General features: G+C 38.9%; 2 protein-coding genes across 6 annotated transcripts in view; one reads left to right on the plus strand and one right to left on the minus strand.

Annotated features, from left to right (window-relative positions):
• Positions 1-3,040, plus strand: part of TIPE3 (TNF alpha induced protein 8 like 3) — a 40,771-nt gene extending 37,731 nt beyond the window's left edge. For both annotated transcript variants that reach the window (XM_089537735.1, XM_089537736.1), the window contains one exon: positions 1,112-3,040. In XM_089537735.1, the coding sequence (XP_089393861.1) occupies positions 1,112-1,674 (563 nt within the window). In that variant the 3' untranslated portion in view covers positions 1,675-3,040. The remainder of the gene's footprint in view (positions 1-1,111) is intronic.
• Positions 3,041-5,476: 2,436 nt separating this feature from the next.
• Positions 5,477-26,282, minus strand: LOC149307292 (AP-4 complex subunit epsilon-1-like). 4 transcript variants are annotated; one of them, XM_089538822.1, is made up of 21 exons: positions 26,262-26,282; positions 24,214-24,285; positions 22,566-22,689; positions 21,764-21,837; positions 21,280-21,401; positions 20,677-20,836; positions 20,189-20,355; positions 19,480-19,553; positions 18,884-19,006; positions 18,689-18,798; positions 18,071-18,214; positions 16,941-17,049; positions 16,699-16,817; positions 15,256-15,555; positions 14,479-14,593; positions 12,833-12,968; positions 11,904-12,162; positions 10,015-10,584; positions 9,705-9,889; positions 9,025-9,182; positions 5,477-8,118 (listed from the first exon to the last, which is right to left on the minus strand). In XM_089538822.1, the coding sequence occupies exons 3-21, from the start codon at positions 22,681-22,683 to the stop codon at positions 7,958-7,960; spliced, it is 3,204 nt and encodes a 1,067-aa protein (XP_089394948.1). In that variant the 5' UTR covers positions 22,684-22,689; positions 24,214-24,285; positions 26,262-26,282; the 3' UTR covers positions 5,477-7,957. The 4 variants fall into 4 exon arrangements, with proteins under 4 accessions (XP_089394948.1, XP_089394947.1, XP_089394949.1 ...); XM_089538821.1 differs by lacking the exon at positions 26,262-26,282 and adding an exon at positions 25,425-25,764; XM_089538823.1 differs by lacking the exon at positions 26,262-26,282 and adding an exon at positions 25,344-25,365.
• Between the last annotated feature and the right edge of the window lie 233 nt (positions 26,283-26,515).

A 26,515-nucleotide genomic window follows, 5' to 3' on the forward strand; every position in this document is an offset into this window, starting at 1 on the left:
TTCATCTTAACCAGTTCTCACCACCTTCAGAAAGTTCTTTATTTTTAATTCATCACAAGCTTTAGTTGGAGAAAGGAAGGCATATGACTCAAAGAGCCAGTAAACACTTCTCCCTCATTTCTGAGCAAGCCTAGCAAAGTACAGTATAACAAGTCTGTTTAAATTTCTAGCCCTGCGTAGATCTTGGCTGCTTAACCACTTATCTTCTGCTTCAGTACAACTCACTTCAAAAATGTCATCCTCTCCTCCCTTCCTGACAAACATTTGTTATGGAGATGCCTTACGGGCATGCTACCTTACATAAAATGGCTCCCTCAGGCTGCATCTGCACTGCAGAAATAATTCAGGTTGACACCACTGTAACTGCCATGAGTCAGTGCTGTGGAATTCTGGGAACTGTAGTTTGTTGTAGCACCAGAGTTCTCTAATACAGAAGGCTAAATGTCTTTAAAAAAAACCTACAGCTCCCAGAATTCCTTAGCATTGAGCCATGGCAGCTAAACTGGATTAATTCTGCAGTGTGGATGCAACCTCAGCCAAATTTATGGATTTCTTAATAAACTGTCCAGCTGTCCATCAGTTATTTCAAGCTTCTGGATTGTAGAATACCTGCTCTGATCTTCAGTTGGACCTCTGAAGTTGGCATCAAAGACCAAGGATTCAAAAGTTAAACACAGAGAGTGAGCAGATCTGTATGGGAAAAACCCACTCTCTTGGATAATCATGATCCCAAATGGTTAAGGCAAGGTTAGGTAATTTGTGGATCACCCAATATTGTTGGAGTGCACCTCTCATCTGACCAGTTCAAATCAGGTAAATGGCAAGGGATGCTGGGAGCTGCAGTCCCACATCTGGAAGGCCAGCATATGCCTACCCTGTAATAGATGCTACCGTGTACTTGGAAGGAGAGGAGGATACAGTTTATTAAGTTGCCCACCTCATATATTAAGGGCTTTGTCAATAAAAACTAGTACTCTGAGTTATGAAAATAATAACTGTAAAATAAATTTACTTTGTTCTTTCCTTTGTCTTCCTCACTTTCTTCCATCCCCCCCCCCTCTTTTTGCTACTCTCCACTCTTTATCCCTTCCACCCCTACTACTCATTTCAGGTCCTGATCATTTCAGTTCCAAGAGCCTTGCACTACAAGCCCAGAAAAAGATCTTAAGTAAAATGGCCACCAGGACAGTGGCCAACATGCTGATTGATGACACCAGCAGCGAAATCTTTGATGAACTGTACAAAGTGACGACAGAGCACAAGAAAAACAAAAAAGAAGCGCACAAAATTATGAAGGACTTGATCAAAGTTGCCGTCAAAATTGGAATCCTCTACCGAAACAATCAATTCAACCCTGAAGAGTTGGAGATTGTTGAAAAGTTCCGCAAGAAACTGAATCAAGCAGCTATGACTATTGTCAGTTTCTATGAGGTGGAGTATACCTTTGATAAAAATGTTCTTTCTGAACTCCTGAATGAATGCAAAGACCTGGTGCATGAACTTGTAGAGCGGCACCTGACAGCCAGGTCTCATGCACGAATCAATCACGTCTTCAACCATTTTGCAGATGTGGAGTTCCTCACTGCTCTCTATAGCCTTGATGGTGAATGCCGGCCACACCTCAAAAAAATCTGTGATGGAATCAACAAACTCCTTGATGAGAAAGTCCTTTGAAACTTGCCTTCAGCCACAAAAGACTTAAGTGATGAGAACAGAAAGTTGAGACAAACTCATGTGTGAGTCCTTTATATAACCCCAAACAGAACCTCTTGACTCCAAACTACTTGCCATTAAGTCCATATTAGAAAGCAAAGATTTATTCAACTGTGGGCCCCACATTTGAGTCAATGGAGACTCAAAGACATTTTAGGATGCAGGGCAGTTTGTGATGGGCAAAGGACATTACATACCCATGGTCTCATCAGTGCCACGTTGCAGTTAGCAATTGATGTTGCAAAATTAAAAGATCTGTAGCAAGACAAACTGCCTACTAGTCACACAGCAGAAGAATGGAACCATAATTTGATTTTGAAAAGGTATTGAAAGGGGAAAGAATAAAAATCTCCGTTTTTAAATGTGATCAAAATGAAAAAAGAAACTTCACAGGCTAGAATGAAGGCAAAACACAACAAAAGCAAGAGACCATGACCCTGTTTAAGGTGTTTAACTGTACACTGAGAATATAAATGGAATCTTTGTGGACATCCTGGTTTAAAGATTCTTAACAGGGGAAGTAACAGGGGGAAATGAGGACTAGAAACTGACATGTTGCAGATCCAGACAGTCTGCCGGAGCCACATTCAATCACTTCTGCTGGGACAGGGAACACATGGCCCTTCTGTTGTTCTTGTACTGCAACTCCCATTGTACCTGGGCAGCATTTCAATGCTGAAAGATGATTGTAATTGCAGTCCAACACCACCTGAAGGGCCATATATTCCTCATCTCATTCCTGTGTCCAGACAGGACAACCAGCTTGAACTATGGTTAAACATGCCAAAATGATAAACATTAGGCTTATTTCAAGAAACTATGATTTAAGCAAAAGCATACCCTTGTCAGATAACAAAGAATGGTTAGAAATAAATTGATTTTTCTGTTTGCAACCACACTAACGGAGTAGGAAAGAGGGTGCATGATTATGTTCATGTGCTGCTAAACTGTGGTTTCAGTGTTACGGGCCATTCTCAGTCTGAGCAAGACTTTACATAGTCGCTTTCAATAAGCCCATTCACACAGAAGACAGGCTGCTGGAGAATAAGTCTGAGGAATACAGAAAGGGAAGAGAGGTTGTTTCTTTTCCCTTCTTGGTATTCAAGAATCAAATGTCTTGTTCTTTATATTTATACAAGTCTCGAGAGCCTTACAAATGGAGTGGGAGGGGAAGTCATATGCATTTCTCATGCTGGTATATGATGTATATTCAATGTTTACTTTTATTTTGGTGAGTTAACATGTACAACATCCAGTTCCAAAATATCAGTAGTGTTTGAGTCAGACACAAAGTGTGTTGTATTATCATAAATGATGTATTAAATGATCTGTGATTAAGCAATCTAGTGTGTTTTGGAATTTTATTTGCTACAGTTATGATCTCTAGCACTATTCCCCTTATGCACTTTAAAACTGTGAAGTCGAAGGCTTTCATAGCCGGCATCCATTGTTTTTTGTGGGTTTTTCAGGCTATGTGGCCATGTTCTAGAAGAGTTTTTTCCTGACATTTTGCCAGCATCTGTGGCTGGCATCTTCAGTTTAAACAGGTTGTGCTGTTTAAGTGTTTTATCTGCATTTTTTCTTTGTAATTTTATCAGTGACTGCTTTTTTTAAAAAAAACTGAAACGTGGCATAAAAATATATATAACAATGCAATGGAAAGCAAATACACAAGTCAGCAGTCTAAAGAGCGGGGCATTCTCAGAAGAATGATGGGAATTGTAGTATGAAGATGCTAAGAATTCTCTATAAAAGATCCTTGCCCCCATAACATGATGTCAATAAACCGCTTTAAGGTTGTTGTGTGGATGTGTCCAAAACTGGATATCTAGGTGCAACTGTCACTTCAGTCTTAACTAGGTAAAATATGTACAGCCCAACAGTAGATGCACAGAAAGTGTTTATTTTATTATGCTACATTGGATAGGAGCAAAAAGAAACCACTTTTGTGAGTATTTTAGAAATAGAAAGTACCACAGGTACAAGTAAGAAAAGTGGTTTCTATTAAGTTCAATTGTTGTTACATTCTGCATACATCCAGTTTAAAAACGTCAAAATTAAGTTTCAAACAAAATGTATATTAGAACTCAGCACTTAGAAATGCATTGAAGGCAGAACTATTACTGTATTTAAAAAGCCAAACTTCATATTGCAGAAATAGTAGGAAGCTGCATAGACCAGAAACAGTACCTTTGCCAACTTGTAGCAGTACACTGGGTTTTAGTATGCAAAGGGATCTTGTAGCACCTTTGAGACTGTGTACAGGACATTGTAACATAAGCTTTTGTTGACTTTGTCTACCTCCTTAGATGCAAGTTGACCAAGTCTATGAAAGCTTATGCTACATCTTCTTCTACAAAGTTAGTCTCAAAGGTGCTACAAGATCCCTTTGCATACTGATATTCCAGACTAACATGGCTATGTCTTTTAACTCTACCCTGGATTTTGTTCAGTTACACGCTTTAAATGTGATGTGTACTGTTAATAGTATAAAACAGGGGTGGGGAAAATCCTATGTATATGTACTCACACACACACACCGGCCTCTTGAGACCCCAGGATTCCCCACGACAATTTTTTTGTGAAAAATTCTTATTTACTTCTTGATTAAATAAGGGCATTTCCTAGGCTTAAAACACTCCAGACATGCCAAAAACATGGGGGAAAGTGGAAGAAAAAAAGTAAATATCCAAGACAGAGCATAGTATTGCAAATCTGGGCCTGGTTCTGCCAAGGTCCTGCAATGGTCCAGTGCAGGCTCCCAATGCACTCCCAGCAAGGAAGAAAAATATGCAGACTATACTGATTCCCTCAAACCATTTTCCTCTTTATATAAATCAGCCGTAAAGTAAATATTATATACATTAATGGTTACAAGTCTGTTTATGATGCTTCAGTGTATTTTTAATAATCCATGCCATCAAAACAAGACTGGAAGGGAGAAACACCTGTCCAGCTTTCTGGAACTCCACTCCTGGTTTCTGCTGGTTGGTAGTTACCTTGGGGGTGTGGATGGGAGGTGTGAAGCATCCAGATGTTCCTCTAGCTGGATTCACAATCCTGACCTCTTCCACAACCTCTGAAGAACCCCCAGGTCACAGAGATGTCTTGTTGTTGTGTGTCCAAGTTACAGGAACATAGATATACCTCCACCATTCTGCAACACCCCCCCCCCCACACACACACACACACTCTCCAGCTGCACCCAGCAATGATGGGTGTGTTTGAAAGGTGGGTTTCGGCAGAGTGACGGAGATTTGGCATAGTTCCGTCTGGTGAAACTTTAAACCACATCTCCCTGATCTTGGCCACTGTTTCTTTTATAGTGTCCCATCTGTTCCGTGACATCAACTCGGTGTATTATTGATGTTATCTTTTTCTGGTAGACCACCAACCCCTATCCTCACCTTTACATTTATGGTAATGGGCACCTTCTCAAAAATGTCTTCATCTATCTTTCAAGTTCAAAGTACAACATGGGAATGATTCCAATTACCAACATGATTACACTGCACCAATTCCTCTTCCTTGACTACCCTGTTCTTAGAGTTCATGGTGTCAAAGATTACATGGTACACATCTCCTAACCTTTCTTGCTGTCCTGCTGCTGCTTCTTATTGGGCCATTCAATTTCCTTCCTGTATATCCTTTTTTTTCTTCTTCCTGTTTTCAAGATGGTCATGGAAGCCAAGAACAAGACCTTTCTGAATATTGTGGCTTATGAGGATTTTGGCCCAGGTCCAACAGCAGCAAACAAACAGAATAAACTGTTGTTATTTATTGGATTTTAAATGTGTCGAGGAGTGCTTTTTTGATGTACAAGTAGATTATGATGTAGATAAACATATAAATAAAATACATACAGACATACATTAAAAAATATTATTTTCAGTCAGATTCGAAAACTTTACACATCCGAATGTAAATGAGGTGTTGCTTTAAGTTTTAGTGGAAATCTTTTACATTTTGCTGGAGGCCTTGGCATTGCAGAGACAAATATAAAGAAAATGTTTACAGTGTTCCTATTCCTTCATACGGATGTTCAGCACAATGTCCCCCCCCCCCCAATACCTATGTACGTCCACATAACTGATACCAAAAAGATGGAAAATCTATCAGAAGAGAATCCCAAAGCAACTGTAGACTCAGTCTGTAACACTGATTTTATGATGAAGAAAGCCACACTGTGTCCATTCATGACTCTAATCCAACAGCTTTTGTTTTTTGAAGAGACACATCTTCACTTTACAAATGGCTCCTAGAGCAAGGAGCGCTATAGATCATGAAAACTGATCAATTTAACACCAACATCAGCACTGCTATACCTACCACCAGCACTGCCACTGAAAAGATTAAGTCTATGAATGCTTTGATACACCCATTTTTGAAATAGAAATTTCTGTTCCTGTTAAACAGCATCAGACTCCTGCACCATTTACTCAGCTCTACTTATTTCCACTTTTGATTATAAGAAGTATAAACTTGTGCTACATCTCAAGTAAGCCTCATAATAAAGACCATTCATTTCCACTGACCTACACCCTAATCCACCTCAGAAGCTCAAATTCCACTCAGATTCTGAACAACAGAACATAGTACAGTGGGCCCTTGGTATCTGCTGGGGTTTGGTTCTAGGACCCCCCCCCCCCCCATGGATACCAAAGCACATGGATGTTTAAGTTCCATTATATAGAGTGGCACAGTAAAATAGTGTTCCTTAAGAATTGCCAAAATCAAGGTTTACTATTTGGGGTTTTAAAAAAATATTTTCAAGTCACAGATGCAGAATCCATGGATACAGAGGACCAAACATGTAACTGAATAGGGGGAGTCAAATGCTTGTAATGTTTCTGTTCTGCAACAAGAGACGATCAGAGCTTACAGCTCATACTTAGAACTAATCAGGCTGGAGTTAAAAAGTTAAAAAGCCATACAGGTCTGTCCTATTAGCAAACATAACCATGTTACTGCTGTGTAAGTATGAAAGATTCATTCCAATAACCCAAGGGAAGCAAAGGCTGAAGCTGTTTCTAACATTTTGCAGGAGGTGAGTTTTTAAAAAAAATGGATTACTTTGTATTTAGTAAGCTCCAGTTGTGCGGCTGGGATCAAAAGAGCTATTCTCAATCTGCCCAAGGAGGGCACATTCTGCCAGAACAATGACGACAGAACATGAGGTAAAACACAGGATAATGAAAAGCAATAAAGCAGTTTGATATGTACCACAAAAGCAGCCTATTCAAGAAACAAAGACCAAAGTCCCCATGGCTATATGGCTGTGCAAGTACATCTATATGCTATTTTATCATCAAGGTCAATGGCTGGCAAAATGAAGGCCAGCTGTTGATGAAGCAGGGTGGAATGCTGTTTCAATCAGAATGACTAGTTCATGCACAGGCTTTTAGGCACGCTGAGAGAAGCTTCCTAGATTAAAGGCCTGGCATTTTTGAACACTGAAAGCCAAAATGCTTAGCACTCTGATGGAGGTATTGCATTTTAGAAGCCAACTTCTGATAGGCAGCAAAGTTTACAACCACGTGGCAAATTAAGATATTGCTGACAGTCTCAATATGCATTCACAAAGGAAGTATACGGTATATTCTATCACACAATAAGCCAAAGTCTTCCTGTTACTGAACTATAGCATCAAAAAAGAGCAGCCCCAATGTTCATTCCTTACTTGAGGTATGAGCAACTATGGCCTACACTTCCATAGGTTGCTACTGAGACAACAGTACCACCATAGCCCAACCAGGGCCTGCAGGCATGGGACAGTAATGGATATCCTATAACTGAATGTCAGTCGCATCAACAATGAAGCATCTTGTGTCCCTGCAAAGCTGGCATTTAAGATGCCACCTCAAGAAAGTTCTTGAGCAGACAAGGCTTAAAATGTTTTTCTAGACTATCAGCCAAGTTAATGAAATAATTCAAGTCGTGCTGATCCTATGAATAAATTGTTGTGACTTACACAAGGACATAAATAGAAAATACTTATCTTGCATAACATCTGACCCATACTTTTAGTCCCTTGTCAGTGACTGACTGGCTGATCCTGAGCTTTTTCTGGAGGACAGGCACCTCAATATAATCACCTTCTTGTACAGTCCTCATGTCCATAGTGCCTATTCTTACGTAGCTTCTTGTCCACCGCAGGAAAAGAGTTGGCTTCGGTAAATCCCTGCACAAAAATCACTTTCAACTTTCTTGAAGTTGAAAGACAGAAAATGAGGCACTGTAACACTCAGGATTCTTCCATCACCTTTTGACACTGATAAAGTAAACAGTCTGGAAGAGCAGAGCAAGGTGATCTGAACCATAATGCCAACATCCCAGCATGGATACGACAATGTAGTAAACAGGGCACCGACGGAAGCATTTGGCATGATGCTATTCCCTCATTACCTAAAGGAAGAGAAAATATAGTTTTCCCATAAATGTTATTGTTTTATTATTCAAATACTTATTTTCATATACAAATGTAGCTCTAATAATTGCTTGCAGACAATCCATACTGAAGTATGAGATTCAGTCACAAACTTATATCCTAACTTTGTAAAGCATTGATTTCTGTGCAAAGCAGATTACTGAACAAACATTTGAAGTCTGGCCTTTTCCACATGAAAATGAATAGGCTTTTGATGAGTACGAGTTTACCTTGGATTCATCTATTTCATGGACTGCCTATTTTAAATTAGGGATGAATATCAAAAACATAATTCAAGTGGAATCCTTCTTTGGAATGTAGATCATTCAACTCAGGCTGCTTCTGTGGTTGTCCACTATACTTCAAAGTAAAAATCACGCCAATTCTGGAAAAGCCAAATCTGTCCTTATGTATGTATATGTCTTCAAGTCACCTGTTGGCTTATGACAGCCCCTTGAATTTCTTAGGGTTTTCTTAGGCAAGTTCCCTCCTCTGAAATACAGTCTATAGCTCTTGGCATTCATTGGCAATCTGCCATCCAAGTACTAACCAGGGTTGACCCTGCTTAGCTTCCAAGATCAGACATGATTCTGGTACCTTTAGAGTATTCAGGCCTCCAGGAGTTATGCTCCAACAAAGTAACTTTTCCATGCTCTGGCAAAATTATTCCCTGGTCAAAACCTAGGCCTATTAATCACAGAGGTTCCTGCCATTTCATCTTATGTGGTGCATTAGGGCCCAACTCAGGAGACTTAGGAAAATTCCCAAAATCTCTCCATACATGACCATTCCTTAAATGTACACTTTTATGTTAAACAATGTTTTAAGCTATTGCTACCAACTACAATTCCTGGATCGCAGTGAAGAAATTTCAAGCTGCTTACCTATGACATCAACAATATGTAGCTTCAGCTTTTGTTGCAAGGTATTAAGAACAACTGACAAGGATCTCTGAGAGGATGTCATCTTTACATTTTGTTTCACATCATTTGAAACAGCAAGCCACATTTTTCCAAATTCATCAGTGGTCATTTTCATTGGCCTGAAAGTGATATTGATAATGAAAATCAGGAAAAATAAAAGTTAACGTATTTTTAAAAGCATTATTTAAAAGCTGTCCAAAATGACAACTTTTATCCCCAATAGTAAATATTTTCCTAGCATCCTAGAACTTTAAGAATCAAGCTGAACAGGAATCATTTAAAATAAGGTAATTAGGGGATTTATTAAAATGTATTGGGAAACCTTCCAGTACAGGGCATATGTCATGTAGAAACAGAAAACCCAGGGAGTAGGGGAAATCCACAAGTTACCCCTTACATTCCAAAGACATTCACATTTATCTAACTACCCTAGAATCATCCCTAAGGAATCGGGTAATAGAAAAAAGTTTAGGAAACAGATGGGGAGTGTTTATATGTGTGGTATGTACACAATATATTGTACATGTGTGTATGAGATTTACATATGATCTCAAATAAGATTAAAAAAAAACCTTCAACGAAACTGAAACTAATGCTGTGTATTCAACTATGTATGAAGCAAGTTCTTTTAATAGAATTACCTGATAAAATCCAACAGTACCAAAGGAACAGAAAATCTGAGGCATCCTTCTGATTCTAGATGATAAACGATGTAACCAGAAACCATTACTGATGAGCAAAGGTCCTCCATCTCTACACATATCTGGAAACTTTCTATGCTTTCAGCATCTATTTTAGCAAAATGACAGCCAGGACTTTCAATGATCTATATGTTTAAAGGGGAAGAAAACAAACCACCAATACATTTAACATGTATTTATAACTAACAGAACTTCTCTTCAGGGTAAAAGCCAAAACAATTGATAAAATTATAATAATTCTTCTTATTACCTTCAGGTGTTCTGTGTGTTCAAATTCCAAATTCACATCTCTAAGTACAGAGCTGCTTTTATTGGAAAGAAATAAAAACAGTGAAACACAATCATCTTTCCAGATTTTACAAAAGTACAACACAAGAGTTTCATTGGAACAAAGTTCTATGATTTCTGAATGAGGATGTTTAGCTGCTTCCTCTGGTAGGTAAGGCATTGAAGTGTGTTGCTTGCGGACAACAGTCTGAGTGCTTGAAGAATGAGGAAAAATTTCCATATTACAATCTGCAAACAAAGAGGACTGTGAGGGTCTATGACTCAAAAGCTTGCCATCTGGTCCAGCTTCTGGTGCAGAAAGAGACCTATCTGATGCTACCTTCAGTTCAGATGTTTCTGCAGAACAAAGTGATGTTTTCCTTATTCCATGATGTCCATTGTTTTGAAAGGGCTCCTTGTTCTTGGATAATGTGTCAGGAAGATGTGAAGGGGTGACAGGACTCTGGATACTGGATGATCCCTTGCTTGCTCTTCCTTCACTTATTTTTGATTTCCTTGTGAACTTCTGAGTTGTAGCATCGCTTCTTCCCATCTTGAATGCATAAATCCAAAAGAGACAGACAAAGCATACTTGTGAATTCAAATGTGAATTCAAAAAAACCTTAAGGTTTTTGAGGTTTAAGGTTTTAGTACAAGTATTTTCAGAATTAGAGCATACCTTTAACCACAACTTAGGACACAAGAACAAATGTTTATTTTATTTTATTTTTTGTTATGTGCCCATTTTCTCTCCTTCATTTTCTCTTTCTCAGGTTTCCCACTCAATTTTTAATATCCTCTTTCCTTCTCCCCTTCTAATAAAAATCACTAAGGAGAAGCAATACTGCTGGTCTGAACCACTCTGACATAGGGTATGACCCAGCTATGAGTCCACTACGCAAATGAAAGGACTAGCATTTCAAGAAAATAAGGTATGTTGACACAAGGCACAGGAGTGTGAGACATCACAGCTTAATGGTAGAAGACATGCTTCTGCATGCAGGAGATCCCAAATCCAATCACTAGATTCTCCAAAAAACAATCTTGCTTGAAATCTTGGAGAACTTCTTGGATGAACCCATAATCTCATCCTAAGGCAGCTTCCTATGTTCCGAATTTGTTCAGCAATGATAAAAAATATATTTACTTGACACTGGGGGTCACTGCTTGTGAAGGTCAAAAACTAAGAAGAGGACAACAGCAACATACCATCTTATTCCTTTTAGATGTTAAATATGTATTAAGCAAAGGAGGCCAAAAGGTATGAAGGAATGAGGGCGGTAACATTCAAACTGGAAATGTTTAACTTGCTTGCAAACAAAGGTTCCTGAATTGCAGGCAGAAAAATACCAGGAGTACGACTCATCGGATTTTAACTTAAATTGTTATAGGGGAGACTTCTAGAGTTAGGCAATAATAAATTTACTGTAGGCAAGGCTTGCACTTATAAAAAAAAATGCCAGACCTTTCCCCCTCTCAATTGCTACTCCCTAATATATGTTAAGATGTTTTCAAATTACTCTCAATTTCAAATCTTTTGCCATGGCATAGAGGAACAGATTTCAAGAATCAAAAACTGTTTTGACTGCACCAAAAATCAGAATAGGGTAATTAGGGCACCCAAACATCATATTTTCTTTTTTAAGGTCAAAGTTACAGGTCCTTCAGAACATCAGAAATCAAGCATGGCAATTCAAAAAATCCATTCAGTTACTTGTACTTTGGATACACAGATCTTCTGAAACTAGTCTCTGCATTTATGGCTTACAGATAAATACTAGCTAGAACACAAATCTGGTAGCCTCAGCTTTGGGACATACACTAAAAATCACTGAAATGGCAGTAAGGCCAGTGCCACAAAGCTTGTCATACCAGACTGATGCTGCCTTGTGCGCTTAGGCCAACAAAGAGTGTTGATGCTAGTTGTTGTTTCACTTCCTCTCCCTCTGAAAGACCAGGAGTTTCTTGCTCAGAGTGTGATGGAAAGTTACAAACAATATTCTCCATAACTGTGCTGCCGAGCAAAACAGGCTTGATGTTGTCTTCATTTTCTACTTGGCTTTCATTTTGGGGAAGATAGCCTTCTTTTCCCCATAGTTTCTTCACACCTTCAAGCTTCAGACTGTTGGTCCTAAAAAGATAATAATCAGGAAAGGTCAGCAGAACATACATTAGTGTAAGACAGTGCAGATGGCCAAAAGCCAGTTACACATTGGCTAAACCGAAACACAAAATACAAAAGATGCAGTGCCCAATATGTTGCACTATGTGCACCTGCATATGCACAGCACTTTGGGCTGCTTATAGTTGTTGCAAATGTTGCAGTTGCACAATGGCACTTCCACTGTTGTCTCCTTAAAGTGATCACTGCACTATGTGATAGAATCATAGAGTTGGAAGAGACCACAAGGGCCATTCGGTCCAACCCCTGCCATGCAGGAAATCACAATCAAAGCATCCCCGACAGATGGCCATTGGGCTGTGTTTAAAGACCTCTAAGGAAGTAGACTCTACTACATTCCAAGGGAGTGTATTCCACTGTCAAACAGCCCTTACTGTCAGGAAGTTCCTCCTAATGTTGAGGTGGAATCTCTTTTCCTGTAGTTTGCATCCATTGTTCTGGGTCCTGCACTAGGGTTGTTTGCTTCCACTATTGTCTACTGAATTAGTCTGATGTGCTATGCTGGGTACTTCCCACAGCTTGCATAGCACCTACTCCACGTGTATATGTCACTTCCTGAATTCAGGCCAAGGAGTCTTCACTGAAGACTCTTCACTCTTCACTGAAGAGAGAAACATACCCCTTTTGTCCTGTCTCAGCACTACTGCCAGAGATGTCAGATCCCAGAGAAAGTCCAGTAGGTGACTGCCTTCCAGTAAAAGTAGATGCTGAGAAAGTCTGGGAAAGGGATAGTCCATAAGGTTCAAAATTCAAAGCTGCAGAGAAAGAGAATCACTTTTCAAATTCAATTATCAGTCTTTTAAGACAATAATCATTATAGGAAAGACAGGCTATTATGTCAGCAACTTATGATGTTCCAACAAAAGTATTTTGCATCTCATATTATACCAACAATCCTTATGAAAGTACAGTCAGTCCTCCATATTGGCAGGGCTTTGGTCTCAGCCTCCCACCTGCAGATACCAAAAAATGTGGGACTTCAAGTTCCATTAACATCAGTGGACACTGACGTGTGTGTGGCCATGTCAGCATGGCTGCATGCATGCACCACCATTGATAATTATGGGGCAGAGCCATCCGCAGATGCACCAATCCACACATGGCTAACCTGCCAATCTGAAGGGCCGACTGTATTACTTTTTCACACAGGTTTAAATCAAGACCTAACTGATCTAAAAAGAGGCACGCAAAGGTATGTGCACTTTTGAATACTGGCCATGAAAATTCATCATCAACAACATGATTAACCATGCATATTAAAATACATGCAGTGCTTCCCATATTTTAAAAATACAGTTGTCCCTTCATATTCACAGACTTGAGATTCATGAATATGATTATTCGCAATCTCAGTGTGAACCCCGCCCACCTCCTTCTCCTGCGCTTGGAGCAGGGAGAAAGTGGGCGGAGCCAGCATGCACTGCCCAGTCTCTTTCTCCTGTGCTGAGTCCCAAGCATGGGACAAAGTGGGCAGAGCTGGCACATGCGCTGCCCTGGACAGTGCATGCACTGGCTCCGCCCATCTTCTCCTTTCCCTGCAACCAGCTGGTCCCAGGGAGAGGAGGAGGGGAATGGGCAGCGCTCGCGGACGGCTCCATCCATCTTCTCCTTTCCCTGCAACCAGCTGGTCCCAGGGAAAGGAGAAAGGGAATTGGCAGTGCGCATGCACTGGCTCCACCCACCTTCTCCTGTGCTTGGGACAGCTGACTGCAGCTGTCCCAGGCATCAGAGGAGGAATTGGGTGGGGCTTGTGCTATTCGCAAACTTTTCATATGCGCAAGGGTCTTCTTCCCCTAACCCCAGCAAATATGGAGGGATGATTGTATAGTATTTCCTACGTATTTCCCACAGTAAAACTACATAGTTAAAATAGTCAATTAACTGCTTATCATGAAGCATTTCACATAAATCTTCTACAGAACATAGATAACTACAGGGAGAAGGGAAGCATTTGTGCTTTATAACATATGTGATATTAAAGAATTAGTTTTTCCACATTGCAAACGGATCAGGAATTAAGAACGCCCATCCCAAGTGGGTGGAAATTTTCTATGCACTGCTCAGAGTGGAAAACACAAAGCCTACACACAGAGATTAACACTGGTGTGTGAAAGGGTGAAGTCACTGCCATGCAACAGATTAAGTGCTGCAATGGTAGTGTGTAGAACAATATTTTTAAAGCTATCAACTATAGTCATAATGATCATATTCCCATCCTACCCTTATACTAAATAATGTTCACAGGATGAATCAACAAGCAATCACCTTTTTCCTGAGACAGCTTCTCCTCTTGCCTTTGGTGACGAGGTTTATATGGCGCGGCACCATGGTCCAGTCCTTCAGCTACAAACCCATCTAAGAAAGATAAGGAAGCATCTACCTATAATGAATTAGAGTGGCAGGTCAGAAACTTACTGTTTGATTATAAACCTCTTAAAGAAATGCCATCCCACCTTCTAAATTCATTCTGCTGTTAGTCTAGGAATGCATTATACCCTCAACTCAAGCTAGGTACACCTCTGTGATATTTAGCTGAGGTCCCTGTTAGAAGCTAGAAGGTAAAGGCTTTAATGTTGGATAGCAGATTCTAATTGTTAAAACTGGAAATTCTTGCCACAGTATGATTGAGACAAGAAGCGAAATTTTCCTGAACAGCTTAGCTGGATAACCTTCTTGGCTCCAAGGGGCATATGCGATTCCAGGTGGCAGTTCAAGGACATGTATATGCATGCACACATAGTCCACTGATCCTCCACTTCATATCAGTACACGTGGATGGGAAGTATTTCTGCATCAAATAGCAAAATGATCCCAAACCAGAATACTGTTTCCTCATAGATGATTAGCTAAGCAGTAAGGGGACATGAGGGAGGAACAATCACCAAGGATTGTCCATGTGCTTTACTCCAAGTAAAGCATCTTACCCTAGATCTTTTGTATTCAGATATACATTATCGAAGTATGCTTCTTTCAAGCATGATTTGAAGAAACACTCAGGTCCCACAGACAAAAAATAATGCATACATGATTGCATGAACTCACCACTATATCCTCATAACTAGCATCAACTGGGAACAATTTCTTCATCAATTCCTTGTCTTCATAGAGGTGCTTTAGTTCATAGACATACTGTCTCATGCAAGTGTCCAGAGAGGTACCAAATTCCATGATGAGTTTATCAACTGTTTTTGAACATGTAGTATGAGAAGCTACTTTAGTGACTGCAGCCATAATCCAAGCTTTTGTTTCAGAAGTGGTATTTCTCTTCATAATCCTATGCAAACTTGCCAAGACAACTTCTGGATCCACATTTTTCATAAGACAACTATACTCCCCTAACACCTGACAGAGGGCAATTAGAATGGCAAGGTCAATGTAAAAACACTTGATTAAAATATGCATAAACCTTTGAAATTGTTGCAAGAGAACAGTTTAACTAGGCAAAATGTAAAATGATAACTAAAGAGGCTTGATCAACACAATTGCACTGATAACAATCTTAAGAACAAAACAGCTTGCAGATAACAGCAAAATATACCATATATAACTATTCTGATATCTGAGCTGAAACTATGTCTATCCCCAATGCTAATTTGAGCAAAAAGATATTTGTTGATCAAAATGGAAGAGACAAGATATATGTTTTTCAGCAAGCCTGCACAATTTAGCACAGTTTAAACTGCAAGCTTGCACAACTCCCTAAAAACTAGTTTAAAACAGGACAAAGTAAAAATAAAAAGGCACCACTAATATTTCAACTTATCATACAACCCAGTCTTTAAATATATTAACCTGGTATTTCAGCTATTTGCTGAAATCCTCATCAATGACATTGTCAGACATATTTAAAGATACCTCACTTGAGTTCTTGTTCCAAGTACCTCATTTATTAGACAGCTTGCAAACAACATAAATTCTGGAGCATTGTTATGAATCGCACTGGAGTTTATCATCATTTTATTTAATACTTTGAATAGAAATTATCCACAGGTTAAGAATTCTTTTGTATGCGAGAAATGTCTACCTTTGAAAAATATAGATATCCGAACCTGTGGATTATTTCCATTCAAGGCATTAAACCAATAAACTAAAATCAAAGTGACAGGCATCATAGCTCATTAAATGCCAAGGTATGCCAAAACTACATCAGAGAATGCAAACCTGGGTAATACGTGAGTGGGTACCTCTGAAGAAAAGACCCTCCTCCCGGGGACTGCCAGATGTACATCTGCAATATGTGACACTCTCAGGTATTCCAGTTCCAAGTAGTTTAGGGACTTAGTATCACAACCTTAACATTGTCCTGGTAGCAAACTGGTAGCCAATGCTGTTAAATAAGCTACCACTTAGGCATGAACTGTTTCTCATTTTTCAAAACTATCTCTTTCCCTTAATTATAGTTAAAATTCAATTGTCCATGCTGCATATAGAGTTTAATTCTGCGGGAGAACTGTAATCTCTCTTTTTAATCCATGTTGTTCTTACCCAACTCATCACTTGAACAAATTTCTGTGGATAAACCACATTTTCATTTTCTAGCAATTTAAGGTAAGACTGGACAGCATGAAGCCGCAGCTGGCTATCTTCCTTTTCATCTTCAAACCCTAGAAAGAACATAACAAGTATTTATTTTTTAATTGCCTTATGTGATTTTGTTATTATGTATTAATAAATAAATGATAGCAGTAAATTCATTTTCACTGTGGAGTTATATTTGATTTGCTCACCTTCAGCAAGGAGTCTCAAGAAACTGTTTGGGATGTCTGGGTGCATTTTATCCCCTCCTATGGAAAATACTGCATTCATAGTCTGGATGAACCATTCACTGTCAGGAGCATATGTGCCAGGAGGAACACTAAGGAAAGTACATGGAAAAATCAAGTATAAACTGTTCTCCCTTTCAGGTTCAAAGTCATCCATTCCAACATTAGTAATATTAGTGCACTAATTACAGAAATAATTACTAAAATTATCTGCAGGCAAAAGAAATGAAATCAAGGTAGGTAACAGAAAAGACTCATTCACTATGGCATCCCTCAGTTTTAGATCTCATGAAAGCAATTATTATTATTATGGTTTCTTGATACATTTTTCATATTATTTTGATAACAGGGGAGGTTCTGGTTAAAGGACAAGGTTACCAGAGGTTAACCAACCATCTGTGCCTAAGTCTACAATGTCTGTCATTTTATAGATTCTAATATTCTCCTCATTAGTGATGTCAAGACTATTTAGAGAGATTGGTCTAAAGAAAAATGATGCAGCTCTACTGCTAAAATTACTGGTCAGGCACTTTAAGATGCCTGGATGAAAAACTATCAAAGACCCACTTGGAATTCATACAAAACCCTCTGGAGAAAGTGTGTCATATCATGTAAGACTATGCAAGAAAGAAGCAAGTTGAATGTCTTATTATACTGACAAATGTAGATCATGCATTCCAAAACAACATCATCTTGGACCTGGGCTCATGACATAACATAAATCTGTTTACTTGGAGTAAATAAAGGGAAACCCTTTATTTAAACTGCATTCAGGCTGGGCAGGTAACTCCAAATTAATATATTTAAATTATGTAAAATACATCCTATGCTTCAAAAGTGTTACATTCAATAGACTGACGTAACCTATGAAAAATATTTTTTTGTTACATGCCCATTCACACCGAGTACCCAAATGTTTTACAAAATGTATATTACTCTTCTCACACAGACATAATTTAAATACATCAAGTTGGAATGCACTACAACATCTGGTAACAAACTCTTGCAATGTATTCTTAAAGCCTATAACTACAAATCATTCTATAAAATGACAATAAACTTTAATGTAACCATTCTAAAAACTCAAAGGAAGGATATTTTTCAGCTAATTCTGCTATTTTGCCAACGATGTTGATAATGGTATATTCTTCCTTGGTTTGAGTTAGGTAGTCAAGCATCTTCTGAACAATAACTCTGACATTCTGTCCATTGGTGATTCTATACAGAAGTTCCACTGTCTGAAGGATAAGGCAAAGCGAACCAATGATTAACTGCAGCCCCATTGAACAACAGCAAAATTTAACAAGGAACAGGCTAAAGAGTAGAAATACAAAATATCAATTATATTACAGTATTAACGAGCCTATTTTAGAGACAATTGTATATCAAAATGCAAATGTTAAAAAAATTACAGAAAATGTGCTTGAAATGTAAGCTTGGAATAAAGCAATTATACAAAGTGAAACAAGACCAGTGCTTCCATCCCTATCTCACACAAACACATAATGACTCAGGAAAATGTCTAATTATATTGTTACTAGATCAACCGAAAACTAAGCATTATTTCTGATGATATCCTTTAGTCAAAAATTTATAGAAGTCATGATCTGTTCATCAACAGTATCCATACTGCTTCTCAAAATGGCAAACTGTAGTCTCAAAGCAAAATGTTGGCAACGTGTGTTTGGGTAGGTTGTTAGAATTCAACTTACTTCTCTTTTAATAATAGGGTCAGGATGATCTAGGCACTCAATTATTGTCATTTGGTGCTGCAGTGCAAGGGTGGGATCTTGCTGAACAACGTATGTTAGGGCCTTTAATCCTAGAAAGAAAAGTTACAGCAAACATTTGGAAGCCAAAAACAGATGGCATTCAATATCAGATACTGTTATGATCAGAGAACTCACCCAAATATTTTAAATTAATTTTAGGAGACAGGACAAATTTCCCAATGCATTTGGCAGCCTTCTCAAGTAGATCAGATTTAGGGTAAATTGTGTAAATTGTCTGGACACATTCAAACAAGATTGCTGCAGAAAGACAAAGAAAACAGCAGACAATAGCCATTATGTGAACTCCCAACCACAGCAATATAGCCTAGACGGAAGCTTACCACTTTAACTCAAATGACAACTATATAGTAGTAACACTTGACAATATTCAACACTTTTTGTTGAACAATTTTTAGGATTAGAATTTCATACGACATATCAATATCTCAAGCTCATCACCTGATTATGTTACCAATTAAGACTCTAAGGCCAGGAAGCCATACAAATAGTCAGAGGCACAAAGAGACAAGCAGCTTTTGCTATTAAAACAGGCTTGCCCATTCAACCAAAATTTATTTCAAATATTTAATTTCTTTTTATTCTATTTGCATCATCTTCTTGTTACTTCCTATTCTTCTTCATTTTCTTTCCAACTCTGTTTTAACTCCTTCTTTTCTCTTTCCACAGAACTGTAGTAAGTACTGTATTTTAAGAAATATACTTGTACTTGCCATACGTAATGTTGTGATTTATCTCTGCTCTCCTTAAAGATTCATCCAAAACATCATACATAAGTTCACTGGTCCTGTTACAAAAGGATAAGTGTTCAAGTGCAGTCATTAAACATATTCTCTGATAAAAATAAATAACATTTTCCAATTGTTATTTATCAGTCCTGCACACTACTGCATGCAATCCAACAAACCACTGACAGAACCCTGAGTAACACCTTCACATTATTCCTGTTATTTACAATGTTTTCTGTTTACAACTGTTAGGAACAAATAGGTTCAGAATGCACAAGATTTTTGTGACACAAACTCCATCTTGTAATTTAGATCTCAGGTAAAAATACAGTATGCCTAGTAAGAAGATAGCAGCTGCAATCACATCATAGGACAAGGACTAGAAATTCATTCTGTGACACAATGTTTAAAAAACACATGTATTAACATGTGACGGCTTGATCAGATTATTAAAACTGAATGTTAGAAAATAGCCAAAGTACTCTTCAATCCACGTACACATATCTTAGAGACTACGTAAGAAATTAGACCAAGCCTACAAAAAGAGAACTGATCCTGACAAGTGTTGAACAGATGGAAAACCTACCCCACGCAAATCTTTCTCATTTTTGTTTCATGGAAGAATACTGACAAAACTCAGGAATTAATAAGTCAGCTAAAGTTTTCTAGAAGTTCAGGCTTAAGAAAGGCTTACCTTGGATCATCTTTTCCAAGTAGCCCCAATATTCTTAAAAGCTGAATTTGTAACCAAGGTGCTGGTACACTGTGATAGTTGAAGTCTACAGGAAGTTTTCCTCCTACTACCTGCTTTAAAATAGCTACAAAGCTGCCTGTCAAGTCCTTGTGTCCAGAGGCATCTTCCTAGACAAAAGACAAAGCATGTAATTAAGATGTTTTACAAAATGGTGTAAAAAGCACATGTTACCACTGTTTCAATTTAAATTTCTTTTTATGCAGAACATTCTCCCCATTTTCAAGCTTACAATCAAATAAGCTGTTAAACACAACATATGCAACTAAACTTCAACACAGTCATCAGTATAAACAACAAACAACATCAGATATGGAGAGAACAAAAATACTGTTTTTTAATACACACACTTCAGATTTCTGTTTTTGTCAGCTCTTAAGTCATAGGCTCGGTTCAATAGTTTACTCTTTAAAAAAACAACAACAACCCACCTTCACCAATTGGAGATAAATGTGCAACGAAGCAGCCATAACTCCCACGTCCCTGTCACAGAGTGCCTTTTGAAATTTACCATGAATATGCTGGACTTGGTTGGGAGCAATAAGGTAGAATTTGAACAGTGCCTGAACAGCTTTTCTTCTAATTATTTCCCTAAAAAAGAAAAATAAGAAGAAACAATTTGGTTCATATAACTGAGCGCAACTATTACTGTCGTTGTATCTATATGTGACCTGGCGTATAGCCTTGTTTGCCCTTGCTGCTAAAAAGGCCAGGAAGAAATACGTAGCAGAGATAGCTATTCCCTGTAACTGGGATAATTTGATCTAAAAGGGTTCAACTGTGAATTTTAACATGTTTGTCATATAAATTACCCATAACTGTTAATGTTAAGCATCTGTTATTTGAGATAATTAATTGTATATTGGTTTTATGGAAATTTTATGCATATTGTTTTCTTACTTTGGTTTTTGCAATGGGCATTGGCCAAAAGCAATAGAGATTAATTGACTGATTGATTGATTGATTGGTATCTAGTAATGTCTATTTGCAATAGCCTTGAATATTAAATTTCCTTTTTATAAACAAGAATGTACTTTGAATGCTGAAGCTTGTCTTCTACTAATGGAAGGACAGCTGGGATCATCTCCCGTGGAAAAATCTGGCTTGCCACAGTAAGAGCCATACACACTTCCATTAGATTAGTGCTCTGCAAATCCTGCCACAAATGAGAAAAACAAAGACAATTATATAGTCCCTCAGCAGCTTAGTCCATATTATTCACATTATTTTTTAAAAAACAACAACAAAACATGAAGCAAAGGCAACCAGCTCAATCATTTCCATGAATTATTTTTCAACAAGGGTCTTCTGAATGAAGAGGTTGCAAAGGCCCATGAAGAAACAGATTTTAAAAAACCTTGCAATTTTCTCTGTTCTTGAGATTGTAGCTGTTAAACAAGTGTTTATTAATAAATGAATATTTATGGCTTTGATCTACTTTTTTAAAAAGAAAAGAAAAACTGTGCAGTCCTGAGGTCAGGTTGATGTTTACCTCCAAACCTCTCACAAAAACTGTACCTTCACAACTGTATTCACGAGTAGAAGCAGCAACTCATGGTTTTCATGAAGAAATAAGGAAACTGCCAAATAACCTAAAAAAGGCGAAAGACAAAAGTCTGTACTGTGCATTCCATTTTTTATATGAAGTATTTAATTTCTAGCCTGCTGTATCCTAAAGGCCTAGGTCATTTTTCAAAACACAAACAAAGCATTTCTGTCCCCAAAGAATTTGCTATCTAAATGCTGAAAGGGTCTAGAAAATAAGAAGTCAAAGAAAGTTAAAATGATATTTTACACATACATATAAAAATAGATATGTATAGTACTTTGCTGCTCAGCGATATTAGTTGGCATCCTGTTGGTTGATCCCAGCTAGAGTACCTACTGTTGAAAGGCTAATCAACACATAGGTAAACCCCACTGATTCAATGGGACAACTCTAGGACTAATAATAGGATTTAGGGCAATATTTTCAGCTTTCCTCCAATGGGCTCAAGGCAGTATGAAGTGTTCTCCTCCTTCTCGCTTTATCTTTTCATTGAATTTGTGAGAGAGTGAATAGCCCAGTGTCATCCACTGAGTTTCACAGCTTAGTGGGAACTGATCCTGGATTTATCAAGTACAGTTTAATATTTTAACCACTACAAGACACTGGTTCTTCATATTCTACAATGCAAGTTGCCAGGGGAGCATGCAGACTTGCCAGAGGCATATGAACAGTCATAGCAATCCCTCATTCTTTTGCTAAACTATAACATAGTATGAAAATAACCAGAGCTAGATATGGACTTTTTTGAGCATCGTACTAGGAAATGCATACCAACTCTTTTCTCAAAAAGGTTCCCTTGCTGAGCTAACTTGATTGCATGGATGTATCCAAAAGAAGCCTCATAGCCCAGCATCTCACAATATATCAGTCTCACCATACACTCCTTCATCAGTCTCTGAAAAAGAAGAAATTATACACTCAAAGCCAAGTAGGATGCTCAGTCAGTAAGATACAAAGAAATACATGGCATCAATGGTTTCAGACAATAGTGAGGGATGGTGGGAGCTGCAGTCCACATCTAGACAGGCTATGCTACATGGCAAAAACAAAAGGAGCACTTCTGTGTCATGTTTTTGTTGTCATGGCTGCTTTCTCATAAACTCAATCCTGTCTTAAGGTTGCAACTTCATTATGTTTCTTTCCCTGTTCCCAGTTTTCAGGTTTCCACCAGCTGAAGCATCTAGAATTCAACATATATCCTGACTCCTGCTACATGATCAGGACAGATTCAGTGAAGATCTAACAGCTGAAATGGAGTTGAGTCAAAGATGGCACAAGGGAGGATGCCGCCAATGCCACATCTGATTCCCCTCCAATCCACACCCACTTTCCCAGCAACCTCACAAATCCATAGTCCCTATACCTGAAACAAAAAATTGTCTTCCATTTATTTAAGGGTGGGTAGGTAAAGACAGCTTCTCCTGTACCACCAACCTCCTTGTCCCAGTGCACAGGACCTAAGGTAGCTAACTCAGTAGCCAAGCACTGCAGTCCATCCATATATGAACTCCATAAAGACAAAAGAACTCATTCAGATTACTGGGATGCTCTGACAATATTGTTTGTTCTTCCCCTCATGTTCACAATTTTAATTCTTTTTTAATCTTTCTGCTCTGTAAATCAAGTCATTCTTGAGTAACGTATCTAGAACATATTCTTCTTTGTCTACCAGCACTACCAAAAGCTTAGCTCACTCTCTAAATGTGTGGCATCTATTGACAACATTGCAACTGGTCCTTCTACTTCTGTCACTTATCTTCACTTTAAGCTTATTTTCCTAACTTTCAAATTCTGTTTCAAACTCAACCAGAAACACATCTCCAAGAAGCCCACAAACAAATACAAGTCCTTCTAAAGCAACTATGATTCTATGAACTGGTACTCAACAGCAAACTCTCTCTAATCATAGAGGCTCTTCTTTGTTATTATGGCCAAAGGTTTTCTTTAGGTCTATGCATGGGTTCTAGAAGCTGTAGTTCAGCTCTTGTTGTTGTCCCCCTTTAAAGCCATCTAAAACATTTACTTGTTTACACAGAGCAACTAGTCCAATTATTGCAGGGTTACAAATGAAAGGTCAGCATGCTGCCTCTCCTGCTTCACACTCTCCTGTTCACAGTTTGTTTATTGTGACACTCTGGGTTGTCTCTCTTTTGACAAGCCTGAGAAATAACCCATTTGTTTGTGGTCCCTCCTGCTACCACTTTTCTCTGGCACACCATCTGAAGTCCATTATCACAACCTATTACAACTTCCAAAAGCACTCAATACCCGTCATCAAGTGAAGAGTTACTTACACACCTAGGGAGTGTTTGGTGTGGGAGGGGAGTGTTGACTTGGTAAGTACAGCTCAGTAAAAATATCACTGAACATCTGCTTGTATACTGGACAAAATTAGCATTGTTTTGCCTTTAAAACTTACTAGTGTTGTTGTGGGTGCAGAAACTGTTGCCTTCAAATCATTTAATTCCTGTTGGATTAACTTTTCTTCTTCCTGATAAAGAATTTTTGAAGATCAATTTTAAATGCTTGTGTCATTTTAGAAAACACAGAAGTAACACAAAAAGCACCTAGCCACACTAAAGCATAAATCTTGTTGGTAGCCATGACCAGAGCTGACCCATTCAATATAACTGGATTTACCTATACAGTGATTCACCCTCTAACCATTTATTTAATAGGTCTATTGCAGAGGGCACTAACCAACTGGATTTCAGTATATGTCTACCACAAACTCCTCCAAACATTTTACTACTCCCTGGTGTCCTCTTTCTAACCTACATCACAATTACACATATCTCTTGAACCGGACTTGATTCTTTTACTTCTTTAAAAATCCCTTCATGAGGTTTATAAGCCAATTAATCATGATGCGATACAACAACATCCAAAACATTTTAACCAATATGTTGTTGTACATATCAAATGCTACAGCCAAGTGAGCCCCCCAAAAGAAATTACTTTTAAACAGTTACAGATGCAATTCTAAACCCCTAAATACAATGAGCAACTGTTCTCCTATCATTCTCTATGGGCAAATATTCTCCCATGATTCCCTATGGGCGAGTATTCTCCTATTATTCTTTATGGGCAAATATTCTCCCATGATTCCCTATGGGCAAATATTCTCCCATGATTCCCTATGGGCAAATATTCTCCCATGATTCCCTAGGGGCGAGTATTCTCCTGTTATTCTTTATGGGCAAATATTCTCCCATGATTCCCTATGGGCAAATATTCTCCCATGATTCCCTATGGGCAAATATTCTCCCATGATTCCCTATGGGCAAGTATTCTCCCATGATTCCCTATGGGCAAGTATTCTCCCATGATTCCCTATGGGCAAGTATTCTCCCATGATTCCCTATGGGCAAGTATTCTCCTATTATTCTTTATGAGCAAATATTCTCCCATGATTCTCTATGGGCAAATATTCGCCTATTATTATTCCCTGTGGCCAAATATTCCATTATTCTCTATGGCCCACGACAAACTCCAACTCCCAGAATCCCACAGCCTTGAGCCAGAAAAAGAGCCGAAGCGGTGCCAAACCGGGTTATTTCCCCAGTGCGGACGCAGCAGCCCTAGCCTGCGCCTCGGCTGAGTCCGAAGCCAAGCCCCGACGAGACGTACATGTTTGGAGGCGAGGGCGGTGATGCTGCGGATGAGGCCTCCGAGGCGAGAAGGGGCCAAGGGGCCTCCCCCTCCGCCGCCAACCCCGGGCTCGGGCTGCCCCAACAAGCCGGGCAAGGCGCTCAGCGTCCGCTCCACCACGTCGCTCATGCCCCGGCCGGGCCTCTCCTCATCAGAGTCGCATCCCGGAAGACTAGGCCCCAAAGCCTGCCTCGATTTTCAAGCAGAGGCCTACTCCACTCTCACCACTTCCGGTCGCCTCTCTTGCTGAGGAGGCGATGATAATAAGGAGGCCTCGGCCTCGGCCTTCCTCCCTAGAGTTTGGGCAGGAAAGCGCCTTGTTTTGGACTACACTTCCCAGAAGGCTCCAGCCTCTACTAGAATAACGTCGCGCCTTTAAGCGCTGTGGACTTCAACTCCCATGATTCCTGCACATTGGCCTTGGTGGCTGGGGCTTCTGGGAGTTGAAGTCCAAAAGGAACTGGGGTGTTTTACCCAAATCCCAAATACTGTACCCGCAATTCCCCAATATTTATTATTATTATTACTATTACTATTATTATTATTATTATTATTATTATTATTATTATTATTATTATTATTATTATTATTATTATTCAGTCAAAATCCCCAGATATAAATTAATTAAATTCCTCAGATTCAGAAATTGGCAACACTGGGAGTGACCACACGTCCTCCATTTCCAGGACGCGTCCTCCATTTCTACCTACTACCCATGGCTTGAGCATGACTAAGAAGCATGGCTTCACAATTATATGAGTGTTTTAGCTCTCTCTTTTTTAGTCATGGCCGCAATTCTTTTTTTTAATGTCCTACATTGTCCTCCTTTGCGGTAATGACGTCTGGTCATCCTGGGTCGATGATGATGGTGGTGATGATGATGATGGTGTTAACAGAGTGACCAGATGTCCTAAGGCCAAAGGAGGAGGAGGCACCAAAAAATGGAGGCTGTTCAAGAAAAAATTGAGGATGTGACCAAATAAAAGCTAAAAAACCTCCTATGAATGTAAATCCGTGGTTCTGAGCCAAGCTCAAAATGGAGGACATTTGGGAACTCCTCCTAGATAGAA

Source organism: Sceloporus occidentalis, unplaced genomic scaffold (assembly GCF_023333645.1).
Source record: "Sceloporus occidentalis isolate IW3139 unplaced genomic scaffold, rSceOcc1.0.p SCAF_9, whole genome shotgun sequence".
In the NCBI taxonomy this organism is placed as follows: Eukaryota; Metazoa; Chordata; class Lepidosauria; order Squamata; family Phrynosomatidae; genus Sceloporus; species Sceloporus occidentalis.